We start from the raw sequence: 19,053 nt of genomic DNA on the forward strand, positions 1-19,053 counted from the left end.
AATATCTTGTGCGTTCTTGCGATGTCCACGGCTTTATTTAATGTTAGCTCAGACCCGGCACTTAAAAGTTTCTCTCGCACTTTTGCTGAGTTTGTGCCAAACACTAGTCTATCCCTGACCATCTCATCTTCGTTTGCATAAGCACAGTCCTTCACCAGCAATTTTAACTTCATTACAAAGTGATCAAAAGTCTCGTTTATACCCTGCGTCTTCTCATTAAACTTGTATCTCGCGAGGCAGTCAACTACGTGGGAGGCATGGTGATGGGTGACGCAACTCCGCCTCACACAGCAACTGAGCTGCAGGCTATGGCCGTATATATGTACGTAAGTAGGATTCAGTTATAACCGTTATGTGTAGAATTTTGAAATGAAACCTGCTTAACTTTTGTAAGTAAGCTGTAAGGAATGAGCCTGCCAAATTTCAGCCTTCTACCTACACGGGAAGTTGGAGAATTAGTGATGAGTGAGTGAGTGAGTCAGTCAGTCAGTCAGTCAGTGAGGGCTTTGCCTTTTAGTAGTATAGATTATATTATATTATTATATTATACATTTTACAATACTGATACTATTATATTATATTATTATATTATACATTTTACAATACTGATACTATTATTATATTTAGTTCAACTTAGACATAGAATGTGATAGTTAATTAAGTATCTACAAAGCCTTATCTGAAACAAAATATGGTATAGTGAATGGTTAGGCATCAATTCTTTGACAAAATATATACCACAAAACTCATTTTATATCTAGACAAAAAAAAATACTTTCCAATAACATTTTTAACTTCCATCCATCCATCCATTATCCAACCCGCTATATCCTAACTACAGGGTCTGCTGGAGCCAATCCCAGCCAACATAGGCTGGAAGGCAGGAAACAAACCCCTGGAAGGGTGAAAGCCCACCACAGCATTTTTAACTTAATCAGCATTAAGCTTTTGGTATGCCAGAGTATATCCTGACAGCAATGAGCACAATACAGAAAATAACCATGGCAAGGACTCCAGAAACCTTTTTTTACATTGTATATTATTACGGTGACCAGATGTATAATAGCTTAGGAGACTTTTCTATCAATGCCTGTATGAATGCCTTTTCTAGCAAGAATATTGCTGTGACATTAGAGAACCACTTTAAAGTTGCTTGTACATTTTTACTGTGGGCAATCAAGATTGATTTGCGCCTCAGTAATCTCTAGTTAAAAATGAATCGATTCTCATATTTGCTTTGCTGTTAGTCACTGCTTTATACAGTATACAGTGATTTTATTTGTTTATGTCTAGAACTTCTTATGTGTTCCAGATTTGTCTTGGCTTTTTAGTGCAAGCGGACTTGACTATACATTATGACTTTTGTCTGCATACATGTGTGTTTTTAAGCGTAAGACAATAAAATCAGCCATTATGTGTTTAAATGTTGTCAACCTTGTTTTTAGGATCTTCTGTATTCAAAGCAGGAACCAATCCTGGAAATGGAAACAGCCCATTGCCAAAATAATGATCTACTAAGACTTTTCAGAGAGGCAGAACAAACATAAAACAGTTTTAGACAGTGCAATGACCTACTAAGGAAATGTGGAATGTAGTGTTTATAGTTTATAAAATCATGCTTACATGAGGCTACAGTTTATAAAAAAATAAATACACTTTATAAAAAGATATTCACTATCCTAGTGAGGAAGAGCTGTGCTTTGAAGGTAAAGTTATAAAGGCAAGTCAAGCAAAGTCCTATGTCAGTTTCACTTAACATCATATGTGATTTTGTTCTGTCTCTGATTCTGCCATCTTATTGCTGAAGTGTATGAACTTTGACAGCTTTAATCAATATCAAATTAAATGGAAAAAGATTCTTGAGGGAGATTTCCGTCAAGAAGGCAATAGTGGGTAACCTGTTTTTTAATTAAAATTAAATATTATACTTTTGATTCAAATAGATTTTCTGGAGCATGTACTACAAGGACAAATAAATAGAATTTTAAAGACACTTTAGTATTATATTAGTAACAAGATTAAAAAAGACAAGCAGAAGGATATAAAAAAATGAGGTTTCAAAGTGATACCTTCAATCCTCATCTGTGTCTTCATTAAATAAAGTGGGCTCTAAAATGTAAAGGAAGAGCAAAAATCTTTCAGCTGTTAAGAGCTGGTAGAGTTTTTTCTTTTTCTTAATTCACTATTATTGATTCAAATACTGCAAAGACTTTAATAATTCCAGTAGTTTTAAAGTCCACTAAATGTCTTGGCTTGCAAATCTAGCCTACACATTAAAGGTGTTGTGATTAGTGCAGAATGATTTGAGCAGCCTGAGAAGTATTAAATAAACAATTGTTGAAATGAGAAATATGAAACAATTCCTCTGTCATGCATCGTTAGACACTACCAAAATTATTTCTAATCATAAGGCTGAGAAAGAAGAATTTAAATAGTTTAAAGTGCCAACAAAGGTATAGGTCGATATAAAACATAAGACCTTAACTACAAATGGATTTAGCTGAATAACTACAGGTTGACTTGGTTTGTGACTCTCACAACATATGTTTGCTTATGTAAGGTTAAAAAATACCACTTATGCACTGGTTACCTAGATGACTCGAATAATTAACGGCACAATACTTCATTAATAAACTAGACTATTACGTGTGTAATAAAATTAAAACTTGTGTTATACTTCCAATTATCCCCTTTCACAACTTTCGGAAGTGACGCATCTACAGGTAAATCAACTTACAGTAAGTTATCCTGCGGTAGATCTTGTTTATTCCAGTTCACTACTTTCACTTCCAATAATAGATTTTTGAAATGTAAGAAATATTGTTTAACAAAAAAACTACACAATAAAAGAATGTAAATCTGACAAGAGCTCTAAAATTTTCATGGCGGAATTCCTTGACAATTACCAAGATAAATATATTAACTTTCTTATGCTAATAACCTGTTTTGTTTTTTTTTTTTTGTTTTTTTATATTTAACATTAGCTCGCTCCATATTAGATCTATGTTCACCTAGCAACCATCCATTTTTAAATTGTTTTAAAAAATGTTTTTGTGTTTACTGTTTGTGAGTTAAGGAAAGTGAAATGTGCAGACACACAGCATTTAAAGTTATTGTTTATAATGTTAGTCAAAAAAAAAATGTAATTTAATCATATTGCAGTTAATTTGTATATACTGACCAGGAGTAGGTGTCATTGCTTAGTTGTGTTCTGTCAAGAAGGGATTTGCTTTACTGTTTTCCAATAGCACATTAACTCCAAGACAAGTACTGTCGTTCAAAAGCTGATTCCCTTGGCAATACCACAGTAAACTGTTTTAGATAAAAAGAAATTGGCTCAGTCTTAACACAGCCTGCAAACTGCTTATACTCATCAGATTTAAGTGTCCGCTACAAACATAAAGGCTGCCATGACATGTAAAATATTTGGTCTTTTGATAGCTTGGATCCATTTTCTGTACTATGTTTTATCAGTTGGAAAGCTGTTGAAACTGAGACAATTATATATTCATTTACAGTAGAATGCGAACACAATGGGACACTACAGAGGCTCTTATTTCACAATTCAGCTTTTGTTTAAGATAACCAGAAGGGGGTTTACCCATCAATGAAACCTTCCAGAAGAAAAATATACATAATTGGTTATCTCCTAATTGCAACATAGAAAAAGAGTGTTGGTCCTTGTATTAAATAGTGTGGGAGACTGTGTCTAAATTTAAAAAAAATGTTGATGGAGTATTTTAACCATAAATACATTTCCACATAATGAAAACAATTTGATAAGTAAACCACCCAATCCCAGTACCTATAGTCCAACTGGACAGGAACCTATTTTATTAATTTATTGCTAGAATCTGTCTGGTTTAGTAGCATATTTTGTATATTTTGTGTGCTTGTTTTTTCACACACAACTCTACTGTATGTTATTTTCCACCATTTGAAAACTTTGAATGTTGACCATTGCTGGGTTTATGATGAACCTTATAGTAACAATACAAATTCAGTCTGTTTCTTTGCTATGACTGGGACTAAGCTTAAACCTTATATATAGCATAGTATTTTAAACATCAGAATATTATTAACAGTTTTCATGAGAACAAGCCACTTAGCCAAAAAAAAGCCTGTCAAAGTAATACTATTTACCAAAGTACTTGGTAAATTATTCTATGTATATGTTTCACCGTGTGAGGAAACTTTACTTTTATCTTTTAATTAGATGTAGTATGGCACACACTTAATAATCTTGAATTAGTTGGATCATGTCACCACATAACCTTTATTTTTTCAAACAAAAGAAATCTCCTTTAGTCATTCCTCGTGGCTCATACCCTATAGTCTAGGAATTAACTTTGTCACTCTTCTCTGGACCTCTCATTAGTGCACCTACAGTATATGTTTTTTTGTAATATGAAGACCAAAACCTCACAAGTGCACTATAGTGTGAGAATAACCTCCCTTAAATTGTACTCGATTCATTGTGCTTAAACGTCTATACATTCTGTTAGTTTTTTAATTATGTCTGTGTAGATTAAAATATTGAGGAATCTGCTTAAACTCCAAAGTTCTATTTATAAGGTCTACTATCAAGTTTTATCCCAGTTATTCTATATTCACACCTAATATTTTTATTTCTATCTGCAATTCTTCAAATTTACTTAAAAAAATTTTATTCTGTCACAAATTTTCTGAATTATGTCCAGGCCCATCTGCAAATGTCCTGTAGATTCTAGATTACCTGCCATGCAACTAAGCTTGGTGTTATCCACACATTTTGCGAACTTGTTATTTTTAATCTTATCAAAATTGTTTACACAGTGTACAATACATTAAAATAACACTGGCCTAGCACTGATCCTTGAAAGATACCACTTTTAAAATCACCTAATTTTGAAAACCCTCCTTTTCCATATCCCCTCGCACCCTATGTTTATGCCAGTTTATAATCCATATGCTGCACCTTGAACTCACACTTTGTTTAGGTTGATCACAAAACTTTCATGTGGTACCTTACCAAAATCCTTTTGAAAATCATGATAAATAATATCATATTTGCCTCACTGATCAACATAAGACTAAAACTGTGAAGCTAAAATTTTCTCTCATAGAACAGACGCGACAAGGCCTTATCCAATAATGACAGATACAGTGTGCTTTTTCACAATACTTTATGGTCAAATGCATGCTATCAACCTTTCTAACCAGAATCTATATTAAGTAGACAATTTAAACATATACCATTTGATTTTATTTCAATATTCTGGATTAATACAGTGATGTATTATGTGCCCCATTCTCATGTCCATTGCAAATGAAATGCTTTGCAGATAAAATCTGTGCATTATTTAATGCAAGTGCATTATATTAATTATTCAACATTCTTCAGACAGCAGCCATCTAAGAAGGAATTAAATATTGGGAAAATCTTCACTAATGGCAAAATATTGAGAAAAAAATTGAAGCTGAACTATTTTACTTTGTGTGCGGCGTATGCAGTGATGCGGGTTCTACATCAGTCTGTCATGGTGAAAAAGGAGCTGAGCTACAAGGCAAAGCTCTCAATTTACCAGTCGATCTACGCTCCTACCCTCACCTATGGTCATGAGCTATGGGTAGTGACCGAAATAAGAGACCACGAATACAAGTGGCTGAAATGAGTTTCCTCTACAGAGTGTCTGGGCTTTCCCTTAAAGATAGGGTGAGAAGCTCAGTCATCCGGGAGGGGCTCAGAGTAGAGCCGCTGCTCCTCCACATCGAGAGGAATCAGATGAGGTGGCTCGGGCATCTGATCAGGATGCCTCCTGGACACCTCCCTGGTGAGGTGTTCCGGGCACGTCCAACCGGGAGGAGGCCCCGGGGAAGACCCCGGCCTTGGAACGCCTCGGGATTCCCCCGGAAGAGCTAGAACAAGTGGCCGTCGGAGAGGGAAGTCTGGGCATCTCTGCTCAAGCTGCTGCCCCCGCAACCCGACCTCGGATAAGCGGAAGAGGATGGATGGATGGATGGATATTTTACTTTGTTTTCCATATTGTAATTTGACCATATTATTCTCCCTTGCATTGCTTGGTTTGCTTTTGCTTTATATATTTTAAAGGTCTTCATAAACTATCAGAGGGTAAGTTAGATGTTCACAATATCGAGGACTTATTTAATTTAAGGTGAATTCAAGATACTGGATACACATATGAGTACTAGATATGAGCTTCTCTGATGTTTTTAAATATTTATGCATATTTAGAATTTGTTTGATTTCAAAGAAATAAACTGCAGCTTTCTGAAACAATAAGTTAACACTAGTATCATTGTCATGGCACTGGATCTTTTAGTTATAAACTAGGTATATTTTAAATAAAACTTTTCTTTCTTATATATCTTATGTATTATAAAAGTTATCATAGGCCATGCCCAGTGAATGTACTGATATAATGAGAGAAGTAACCCAAGTTACACAAACCATAAATTCCCACCTAAATAGGTATATTATAAATTGCAGTCTGTAAATACAACGTCTCCAGAAAGTAATACCTCAGTAAGCATTAAGTAAATAACTATTGGAAAAAAATACATGTGGCACAAAGTTAAGATAATTTGGGTCTTTGAAAATAAGGCAACCAAAACTATTTTCCTGTCATTTTAATAACAGCAAGATATGTACAGATTCACAAATAGTTAAAGAAAACAGAAAATGGATTTTTATTTCAGTTATAGCTAAGAGAAAAAAAGTTGTTAACTTTTGACAGAAGATCATGCAATATTAAACATTGTTTAGTATTTTCTGAATGTTCATGGCCAATTTTGCTTGTGTTTATTTTTGTAGCTTGTGGTCCACATACGGTATGCAGTAATGGTTAGTTGATTCTGCTTTTTTAAGCCAGATCAATTGCCATGGTTTATTAAAATGAAAAGGCCTTTTTCATTTCCAAATCAGTTCATAGTTACAATGTTCCATAGCCCTTGTTTTAAAAAAGAAAAAAATAATTCCTGGCTACTGTCCTTTTTAAGCTTGTATTTTCCCTATATATTTATGTGACTTTCATGCCACAGTCCAAAAACAAGCTCTTTGCTTGTCTGGCAACTTTAAACTAGTTTTGTGCGTTTGAGTGTTGTGTATCATGGACTGCACTTATGTTAAAGGAAAGTCATTAGCTTTTCCTTTTTTTGCTTCTGTGATAGGTTGCAGATTTGCACAATCTGACTGTAAACTGATACATTTTATAGTAGTTGCAACTAGTATAATATTTATCTTTACCGTCACAACATTTTAGATAAAGTATGATATGATGGATTAATCATTCAAGTACAGGCATGCAGGACATGCTGTATTGATGGGAAATATTTTGGTTAGGTAATCTCAAAAGTAGGCACCTACAGGAGATGGGAACCCATTTTTAAACAGTTTAAGAAGAGCTAAAATTCACCTTCATTTACAGGCAGGTTTTGGTTTACAGCAGTTCCATAGATAGGAATGTACATATAAAACTCAAATCTTTCCTTTTCATGTGAATTTTAATTAATTTTCATCTAATGACATCCATTACTTATACCAGCCAGTAACACAGAAGCACGCTCCAGAGCCTACCTTGTCACAATTTTCAAATCATTTTGTGGTTTTGTTTGCACATGTTGATGAATATAAAGAGCAACACATGCAATTGCACAATAAGCTCAATTAAAGCATCTAGATTGGCATCTGCCTGTTTAGCTGAGTGGTAGATCTCACCACTTGTAATAACCAGTGTCTGAAGAACGTGTCCCAACCATGCTGTCCCCATGACTATAGTGTCAAACTGGATGAACCATCAATCTGAGTGATTCCTCAATGCAGAAACTGTGGGATTTTCGTGCCATCATTAGGCTGGTTCCTACTCCATGAAGCATATAATTATACCAGAAAATGTGGGATGTCATACATACACGTGCCACAGTTTCATTTATAGTATTTGTTTTTTTCCTGTCACTTTATTAATAAGCTTAAATGTTTTACTGTAAAATAAGTAAGAAAACATTATGAATTTTTTCATTTAGTATGAACACACATTTTTCATCTCATTTATATACTGTATATATGACTGCAGGGTATGAGCAATAAAGGAAGGAACTAAAAATATATTTATTCTTCAAAAACAGTTTAAAAAGTAACCTTTCTAGTGTATTTAACAATAGAAACATAATAAAGAATTAACACAAATGTTTCCTAGTACTGTTTTAAAATTAGCACCAAAGAGACTTTCTAAACTCATTTTTTTTTTTGCACATATAAATGTATCTTAAGCTGTTATACTGAAATAAATTAATAGAAGAATGGATGGATGAATGAAAGGGTGTTAATGACTCATATTAAAGATTTTTTTTTAAATATTCAAATATAAAAGTTTTAATGCTAAAACATACTATAGTAATATAGTTATAATATTAGCTGTGTTGAGCTACTACTAAATGGGTACAATTTTAGAATAGGAATTCAGTCAGAATTCTTTTATTACACAATCTTATTTTACCTTTTAAATTCTCCTTCTCCCCAACTCTGAATTATCTCTTTATTACTTTCTGTTTTGAAAAAGATTTATATTCCTTTTTTATTATCGGATTTTTGTACAAAGTATCTCCATACAATAATTCTGCATAATTCCTTTCTACCCTAAAATAAGATTTAGTGCAAACAGACCTTGATGTCATATGCTAAAGATTAGTTGTCTAATCTGCAAACCACTTGAATGTCATAATGCTACAATATGAGATGCTAGGAATTTAATTTCTTTGTGCATTGAAAAATATAGCCTATAATAAGTCTTCCTGGTATGTCAGGAAGAATGTGAACAGAAAAAAAAGAAATGCCTATGTTTAACTAAAAAAGAAAAGGATTTTATTTTTTGCCCTTTAATAAAAATGGGTTAGTCAGAACCTAAAGTGCAGCCCACCATGAACCAAGATATCCTGTTTAGGAATTGTTCCTAGTTCTGAATGGTAACTGGTATTTATACTATATTCATTTTCCTGGAAGTAAACACATTTTAAAACAATCAGCAAAGGTGTGTTGCTTTTAAAGTGAAGAGCTAATGATTTATTTTTCTCCCAAGGAATCTGAACTTGCAGAGCTCAGAGAAACGATTGAAGCACTGAAGATGCAGAACACCAGTGCACAAGCAGCTATCCAAGTAGCACTCAATGGGCCTGACCATATACATAAAGGTAACAGAAGCTCTTCAAACACTTAAATTCTGCAAGTAGGTACATAGAACTTTTTGTAAAAATGTAAATAACTAAAATCATTTTTAATGACATTTCCCTAGACTAATAAGAAGGGCTACTTTAAGTATAACCTTTACATTTAGGATCACCTTGCCACTCCTTCATGTAGAACTATTATTTCAGAAATAGCTCTTCTAACCACTTGGAGTTTTGTGGCAAAGCTATTGACAGATAATGTATAATTCTAGTCATGATGGGTACATTTATTTAAAGTGTTTTAGCAGTAGCTGAAATGATTACTAGGTCATGGTGATCTAAATGGAGGTTTCATTTATAACAGTTAATGCCACTACCTGGAGTTTATAAGTCTTTCTAGGAAACTGTCACTTTACACTAGAGTGGTTAACTATGTACTCTCACTTGAGGAGGATTGGCTCTTCAATAGCCATTGTGTCCTTCTTGAATGTGGCTGTACTCAAGAGGATTTCCAGATTTCCTTCTGATGCATGTATACAGCTATTGGCTTCCAGTTCCGTCTTGATAAGAGAGACAAACAGATCCAGGGGTATCCTGAGATGTTAATCTCTTCAGTAGTTGTCTTACTTGTGCTTCCAAATGTTCAAGTAGAGCTACTGCAGCAACATGTTTATCATTTTTACTGTACTACAGTTTGTGTAGGTTCGCTATGTGCAATTTTACCCCTCTGTTTTCATGTTGCAGTATTCTGTTACTGTTGATGCTGGGTCTTTTCCAAGTTCCTTCCAGGTTGTGCCAAAACTGCATTTTTTAATTTGTTTCATTGTACTGTAGTCTTATTTGAACTGTAAAGAGGCTTATGTTTGGTTTATGTATAGGTTCATGTATTTTAATTTTAAGTTCTACACAGGGACATTCTGTAAACATCAGTTTAGTTCAATTATTTTTTACATTCTGCACACTAAAACAATGTGAGTATTATTCATTATTTTTCACTCAGATCTCCAAATCAGACGGCAGCACTCATCAGATAGCGTGTCCAGTATCAACAGTGCTACCAGTCACTCGAGCATTGGTAGTGCAACTGATGCAGATGCTAAGAAGAAGAAGAAAAAGAGCTGGGTAAGAGCCAAACACACAAATGAATTGTTCTTGATCAAACTTAAACAATTGACTGTCATTTTCTCATAACCCTAATGCTATTGAATTTAATAATTTTGTACATGACCTGTGTGTTCTTCTAAATACAATAAACATAGTATTATATATATAATTTGTAAGAATTAGTATCTGAAGCAGTTGAAGAATATCAGAACTATCAACCAAATAAAATAACCTGAAGGATTTAAATGTTTAATGCATTGCATTTTCAGAATTACATTTTTTGATAATGCCATGAAATAAGAGCATCATCAAATTATCTTTACCCTAATAAAAATAGAATAACAATAGTAATCGAAGTAACGGATTGATTAATGCATCCTCAAATTATCTTTACCCTAATAAAAATAGCTGAATTAAGAAAGTGATCTGAATTTAATGATTTGTCATTCTCCGTCTTTTTTAGTACTGAATGCCAGTCCATTTCTGCCATTAGTGTAATAGATATGTGGAACTCTCACTACAGGCTCCCACCTTCTGGAATCTAACTAGTGACCCTTTGCTCCCCAGTCCAAACTACCAAGTGGCAAAAAGAGTGATGAGTGTTCTAAACTACTACAGCATTCCATTAACCTGTGAAGCCTCTGTCACTCTCAGTGCAAATATGATGATGGCACAACAACACTTGTAACTTCCCACGTAGTTCTTTTATAATATTTGTATATTCAAGTACAATGCCACAACATACATATTTTTTGGATTTAGTCTGTTCAGTTAATTTCCAGTTTTGATAAGTTACAAGTAGGTGCCAGGATTGTGATTAATATTGTGCCATCATAGTAATTGTACCCTTATGTTCAGTTGTCAGATAAGTGCCACTTGTGCCCAGCTTTAACTTTCTTCTTGTGCTCCCAGAAGCTTCTTGCAGCTACTCAGATTTCCTCCCACAGTATAAAATGGGAGGCATTTAAAAACATGCAGTTAGGTTCACTACAATATATAAATTAACCTATACACGGTGTGTTCATAAACAACCTGGATTTGCCGGAAAAAAGCTCCCATATTATTCTTCTATGAGGTAGACAAAGTTTTAAAAAAGGGATGAATGGAAATGCTTCACATGTAAATAATAACATAACAATGAACCCTAACAAGCTGCTTAATTTCTTATGCAGTTGGTAAGTTAAACTAAGAATTCTGTTTTTTCCTCATTCTTGTTTGTTTACAATGAATGATGAACCTCAGACTGAACAAATTGATTTGAGCCTTGTGTGGTAATTAGAAAAGGACAATTCTGCAATATTATATTGTACATTAGTAAACAAATCAAGATACCAATAAATATTCTTCAGTGGAGATATTGATCAATTGATTTGCTGGTAAAAATTAATATCACACACAGATACAAGGTTGGTAACACTGGCATACAGGAAGAAAACCCTGAAAATGATTCTGGAATTTATGTTGACACTACAGTCTCATTCTTCAAACAATGCAGGGAATCAATCAAAAAAGCAAATAAAACTGCACCTTATGTCATAAAAAGTGTTGGACTTAAATCAATACATGTTATTTTCAGGCTATTTATTGCACTAGGGAGTCTACATCTGGAATAACACCTAATAAACACCAATACTACTGTATTTATAGTAATTGGTACAGGCAATTTATATTTCAAATCAATCTAAAGTACCTGAAATGCTGATAATGATGACACCGTATATTGTTAATGCTCACAATGAAAAACTACACCCAAGTTGCAAAACTCATGTTTTGCATATTTTCTAAAAGAAGAAAAAGTTTTTCCTTAGAGAGTTGTAGGAAGTACACAAACTTCACACAGAGATCTTGAAGAAGAAGAAATCTTGAGCTGTCCTTGCAGTTATCAGGGGTTTTCTTTAAGATAGTGCTAAAGTTATTTTATAGTTATCATCACTTAAAACTTTACAGGAAGTTTTAAAGCTCCTACTGATGTGCTTTACTATTTTAGTAAACATTTTGCTAGATTTATACTGGCTGCATAGTTTAAACTACACTCCAAATAATGTCCAACAATAAATAATCATGGCACTTCTCTCCTCGTACATTTCACCTTGACTTCTGAAAGATAAGTGATATGCTGAGGCAAGCAGGTTGGAGGAGGACACGCTTGTTCCCTTGTAAAGCATTTGTGAATCCAACTGAAGTATATTGAATTACACCCAGTAATAAATATTCAGCTATGGGTTGCATGCCTCTTAAATCATTCAGTATTTGTATAATGACAAGAATCTGCCCAGTTCCTAACTCATATTTAAAGAAAAATGAACATTTTTAAGTAAGATATTGGTAGTTATCCTACATATGAAATTAAGACTTCTCATGAGAACCCCTTCCTAGAAAAACACATATAGAAGGTAAACCCAGGTAAACTATTCATAAATAATGACATAATCTAAAATATATTTAATAAGCTTATAATGAACCCAATTAGGGGTAATCAGGTTTCTAAATTCTTCTGTTTGTAAATTATTATATTTTATAAATGTAATCTGGTATTTATTTAACTGAGCAACTTATTCTGTGTTTCCATTAGTATTCTATTTTAAAAATAACTAAAGGGTGGCATGGTTGGGCAGTGGTAGCGCTGCTGCTTAGCAGTAAGGAGACCCATGCTTGCACCCCAGGCCCTCACTGCATGGAGTCTGCATGTTCTCCCCCTGTCATGTGAATTTTTTACACTGTCCAGTGAAATGCAGGTTAGGTGCACTGGTGTCACTAAATTGGCCCTAGTGTGGGTTTGTGTGTGTGTGTTTTTGCTGTGTGATGTACTGGCACCCAGTCCAGTGTTTGTTCCTACTTTGCACCCTATGCTAGCCGGGATAGGCTCAAAAGGGCAACCTTGGTCTGAATTCAATGAGTTAGACATGACAAAATTGCTAAGAGCAACCACCTCTTATGCGTAATAGTTAGTTTTTCAGATATAGAATTTTTGAACAAACAAATACTTTATTTTTTTGTTAAAAGCCTGTTGGTCATCATCTTAATGTGTTTTCTTGTGGAACTTATTTTATATGTACACTGTGGCCTTTAGGCATGTAGCTTGACAGGATGAGTGATATGCACAGTGAGTCAAAAGTGAAGAATAAACTAGAAGCATTAAAATGTTCTTTTCATATCCTCCTTAGATATTTGTTTAAATTGACTACAGTCTATGGAATAATATTCATTAACATCAAATTGTCTGCATGTAAAAATAAGACAAATTTGAATCTGATGGGGTCATGGAAATCCAGAGAATAAGGACAGTTTGTGAGGTAGCAGCTGTGATAGTCTTACACTCCAGTACATTGCGGTGAATGCTGGTAACAGAAAGTCTAGTGCCATTACAGAGAGTTGGCGGGTGGGGCTCTGAGAGTTGGCGGTCCTGGCCTTGTCGTGTGTATCCCATGGTCTTACAGTTGGCGGGCAGGGCTCTGTTAGAGTTGGCAGGGGGGGTTCTGTGAGTTGGCGGGCGTGGCTCTCTGTCTTGCGTGCGTCTTGCGTGCCCTTAGTGAATGGTGGCAGGGCTCTGTCATGTGTTCCCCATGATGCAGGAGGAGGGTTAGAGTGGGCAGTCGGGGCTCTGTCGTGCGTACTCCATGGTCGGGCGACTTGGTCGATTATATATATAGAAAAACAGCCAGAACTGAAAAGAACAATGAAAAGTCAACGTGGCTCAGAGGTGCATGTGGACTGTAGCACAGACAAAAGCGACTGAGGCTGTGTTTGGTGAGTTGTTGCGTGTGGGCACATGAGCAGGCAGTGCACATGCCTCAAGAGCGACGGTGGACGCGGGAGGAGGGTTACAGTTGGTGGGTGGGGCTCTGTCATGCGTCTCCCATGACACGGGAGGAGGGTTAGAGTTGGTGGGCGGGGCCCTGTCGAGCATATCCATTGGTCTTAGAGCCGGCGGGCGGGGCTCTGTGAGTGGCGGCCTGGCCCTGTGGTGCGTATCCCATGGTCTAACAGTTGGCGGGCGGGGCTCTGTTAGAATTGGCAGACGTGGCTCTCTGTCTTGCATGCGTCTTGAGTGCCCTTAGTGAATTGTATGTGTAGATTTTGACTATGCCACACTGGGATTGTTCTTGATTTTTGATATAATAATAATACTGGGGCATGAGTTTGGTTCTGAAAGCTCAGAACTTATGGATTCATCATTGCTCAAGAGCACACAAGCCTAAAAACATCTTTCAATATAAAAGAATGTTTTTTGACACTGGTAAACATATACTACATGCATAGTATTTTTTGTGATGATTTGATTTTATACTAATATTCCTTGTTTTTATCCAACAACAATGGTATTCATTCTTCACTGAGTACAGAATAAGAGCACTGCCACAAGTTTCCAGCTATCCTGAACTACCAAAAATAACTGACCCATAAATCACTTACATGAATGAATGCACAAATTACATTGAATACACAGTAAAACGGCAATTCTAATTGCTTAAAAAATAATTACAATATAAGATCATCAATGTTATAATTAAGATGTGACCAGTTGACAATGGAGGAGACAAAAACAAAAGGGCTAGTCATCAAAATGTCTGAAGAAAAAAAAAACTTTTTATAAACCTTTATAAAGTAAAAAAGTGAAAACTAAAAATTCAGAGAAACTCATAGCTGTGATGACCTAAGGGAATGGGTCATTTTGTTGTTGGGTTGAAAGGCTCCCAGTATCTCTTGTGCCACTTCCTACTTGCAGGAGTGGAATGCTGGGGAGAGTAACAGAATAGAAGAGGGTCAGCAGCACTTCAGGATTACTGTTACACTTTTATTTTTGTCCAAATGACAAAAACTTGCAATAGGAATAGCCTATCAGCAGCATTAACAAAGATATGCAAGGTTAAAGATGTAAACAGAACATGTCTTACACAAGCAGGCAGATGATTCCACAGTTTTTTGTCCCAGTAGCTGAATATCTGATCTCACACTTCAGCTTTATTAATGAATGCTTGAAATCTTTATTAGACCAGCATCTTAGGATTGTACAGGATTGTTAACTCAGATAAGTGAGGGGCTTCGATCACTTAAAGCTTTATATGTAAGAAGAAGGATTTTGAAATCAGCCCTAAACTTAACTGGAAACCAATATAAAGATTTTGAAACAGGAGTTACGTATTTGCATTCTAGCTTTGACAATGATTCCTTAACATTCTGAATTAACCGAAAGTTCCAAATAAAATTATTTGAATAATGTATGTAATGAATTGCAGTAGTCAGTTCTACTAGAAATAATTGCCTGAATTAATTTGTCAACATTCTCAATATTTGGTCCATATTCTAATACTTCTATATGTTTAAATTTGAAAAAGTGGGTTTTAGATATTGCAATTTGTGTGGTAAAAGATATACTGAATTCAAAGATCACAAATCACATGGAGGGGTGCATTTCCTGAAAGAATTGTAATGCTAAGAACATTGTAAACTCCATCACAAGATCGATTGTTAATTTAATTTGTTTCTCAAACCTAATCATTAATACATTATATACATTAAAGTACATTAAATTCTTTGTAAATGCTCTCTGACCTAGTTGTTAATTGCTACATGCTTTCTAAATGGGCTTCCTCTTGTAATGACCTTAGACATGGACAGCGATTAGCATACAGAATACATTAAATTTAAATTACAACAGTTCTGTGAATATTTTGAATACTAACAATTATGCTGAGATTTTTATGATGAAATGCAATAAAGCATTTATTGAGTTACATTTTATGGATAAATTGTTAAGATAATTTAAATAAATTATACTGCTAATAATTACAAATGTATAAGCTGATCATAGTTTTGAAAAATCAGTGTTCTAGGGTTGCAAATAGCTTTACTTTTACAGAGACATTTTCTGTGTTTCATTTGGTTATATGGAGAAGCGGAAAGAAAGAAAAAGGAAGGACAGGAACTGGAGCTGATAACGTTTATAGATAGAGTATGGCTGCAACAAAGAAAGCCCACCCAGAGTAACATCCACTGGATCCTACATTTCTGGCTTCGACTACCACATTACAAACTCAGCACTTAAATATTAATAAAATGAAACCAGTGAGTTATAACTGATATCCATTCACACCCAGCCTCTTAGAGGTGACTTTTCCATTACAAAATACTTTTTTTGCAGAATATGGCACAGTAGCTTCGGAGAACTTGTTTTTTTTTTTTTTTGTATTGTATTGTACATAGGTTATTTCATATATAAATATTTGAGAAATAAACACACGGTCTGATAGAATGTGGGATTTTTTTTAATACATAATGGAATTTACTTCATTTAAGGATACACTGTTAATATGCATATTTCTGCTAGGTTGGTACAATGGTGACTATGTGTCCTTAAGAGAGTAAAATAAATTGTGGTATGCAGGCTTGTTGTCTTCATTGCATCATTTCCAACCATTAATCCATCCAGTTTTTTTAACCCGCTTACGCAGGAAAGGATGACACAAAAGCTGGTACCAATCCCAGCAAACATCAGGCACAAGACAGGAACAACAACTGGACAGGAAAGCAGTCAATCATGGGAGTGCACACAGAATAGGGCTAATTTAACAATACCATTTCACCTAACCTGTATATCTCTGGACTGGAGAAGGAAACATAAGCACCTGATAGAAATTCATACAGGGAGAGTATATAAAGCTCATGCAGGGAACATACCTGATTTTTTCTCGCTGTTCAAAAGGGCGCTGCATGCTTCAGTAAGCCACGACACTCTGCTGTTATCTAGAAGAATAGAATCGTGTGATTGTTTATACACTTTATGTTATTGTATCAAATGATAATGTTATGCTTACTTCATGCTACCTTTAACAACTTTTTTTTGACTCCACGGGAGGATTAAAGTCTCACCTTCTAACAAAAGTATTGCCAATTAACTGTTTTTCAATTTTCTAGTGATGCTTTTTTGTAGGTGACTTCAGGGGCAAGGTTTACAATCACTTGTAAAGTGGCTGCTTAAGAAGGGAAATGCATGGAAAGTAACTTGTACGTTACATACTGTACATGCATCGTGTAGTTGCTCAAAAACCACTAAGATTCCTTGTTTTTGAGAATTGCACCCCTGATTCTGTAAAACTAATGTTTAGAACAATTGAATTAAAAAGATACAGGACCCTATTGCAGTCTCTTTTTTTTTTCTTTATTTAAAGTCAACTTCTTATCACCCATCTAATCCTTAACTCATTGACACAATGAATTAAGGATGCATTCCAAGAAATGCCATTTGGTTACAACTGAATGTTATAATTGAAAGGAGATATTATATATTTGGTAACATTTTAGTTTAGGTACTGCAAAAAATATTAGTCATTTACTGTCGTGTAACAAACAGTAACAGAAGCTTCTTTGGGTCTTCATAACACTTACAAAGCAGCAGTAAGGTGACCAACTATCAAAACGTCCAATTGGAGTAGTCTGAGGTGGCTAAACTGAAGCACATTTCTCTTGATATTACATATTTAGTATCTTTCATATTAACAAGTCATTTTACCATCATGTCAATATACCAAGCTGTACATAGATGAATAACATATCTAGTAATGTTTTATAAGCATAAAGAAGACCAAAAGTAACCTTTGTTAAGGCTTTGTTACAAAAGAGTTAATAAGTAATAGATGCATTTCTTCAGTACCTAATCTAAAGTATTGCCATATATTCTTATTGTAACTTCCATGGGCAGCATGTGAGATGACAACAATAATGGCTCAAAATCTGAGACCTAAGGCACATCATGTTTAACTTCAGACTTTGATGACATAGTTCTATAATCTGTATGTGTTAAAATTGATTTCATTAGTAAGAACTAAACTGTGTGAAGACAGTGCCTTAAAGCCAAATATAATTTTTAGGCCTGTATAAATGAATGGAGTGATCAATGGTGTCAAAGGCTGTGCTTAAATCTAACAATATAACAGCTATAGCATTTGTTGATCAGAAAGTATTAAAAGATATGATTGTTTGATTTCATTCATGTAAACAAATAATAAAATATTGGCCTGCATTATTTTACTGCCAAAATGTCAACTTTTATTAAGTATTATGTTTAAAACATATATATTTTTAGAGAATGTTAAAGAAATATAACAGTTCTGCAAAACAAAGTCCTAGGTACAGAACAACATGAACAGTGTCTAGTTTAGAGACACTTTGAACAAGTACAGAATTGTAATGGTAAGTGTGTTTTACCTTTAGGTTGCTGATTCGATTCCAGCTCAGGTCAGTGTTGTTTGAAAGTTTTGCATTGTTGATGGCTGATGGATTACCCTCATAAATTTTAAGTGGTTTCAGCTCTCTTCCATGTGAAGAGGCTTAGCATGTAAAACCACTCGACTTAAAATTAGAGGAGTCTGGTACTGAAAGCTTCTTGAAACTGAAGCACACGCTGTAAGCCATAAATCAAATGGTTTAACGCCTTGTGCAAGCCGTGTTCTTTAGTTTCTATTTTTTTTTCAGTTTCAGATCATAAATGGCAAGATAGTTTAAAAATAACTTTTTTTTTCCAGTGAATGCTTATTTCCCTTACTTTCCTTATGCTGTGCATGTTAAGTGTTCTGTTAAAAAAACAAAAACAACAAAAAAAAATTTTTTTTGAATGTTTCCTTTATTTCTAGAGGACATTCTGTGTACATTTATTAATCGTTACATTTAACTAACTTGGGGCATGTTTTATTTTTATGGGAAGGTACATCCATCATATAGAGCTTTTTAAAAAGACATTTTAAGATGACTACAATTATACTATTCAATAAGTTAAAGGTAAATTTCCTT

At 34.6% G+C, this 19,053-nt stretch overlaps 1 protein-coding gene across 9 annotated transcripts in view; it reads left to right on the forward strand.

Annotated features, from left to right (window-relative positions):
* Window positions 1-19,053, forward strand: part of nav3 (neuron navigator 3) — a 544,841-nt gene that overhangs the window by 486,160 nt on the left and 39,628 nt on the right. For 6 of the 9 annotated variants that reach the window (XM_039761717.1, XM_039761722.1, XM_039761718.1 and 3 more), the window contains 3 exons: window positions 9,075-9,186; window positions 10,163-10,284; window positions 18,478-18,501. In XM_039761717.1, the coding sequence (XP_039617651.1) occupies window positions 9,075-9,186; window positions 10,163-10,284; window positions 18,478-18,501 (258 nt within the window). The remainder of the gene's footprint in view (window positions 1-9,074; window positions 9,187-10,162; window positions 10,285-18,477; window positions 18,502-19,053) is intronic. The other 3 variants (XM_039761719.1, XM_039761723.1, XM_039761724.1) reach the window with 1 other exon arrangement.

Source organism: Polypterus senegalus, chromosome 8 (assembly GCF_016835505.1).
Source record: "Polypterus senegalus isolate Bchr_013 chromosome 8, ASM1683550v1, whole genome shotgun sequence".
In the NCBI taxonomy this organism is placed as follows: domain Eukaryota; kingdom Metazoa; phylum Chordata; class Cladistia; order Polypteriformes; family Polypteridae; genus Polypterus; species Polypterus senegalus.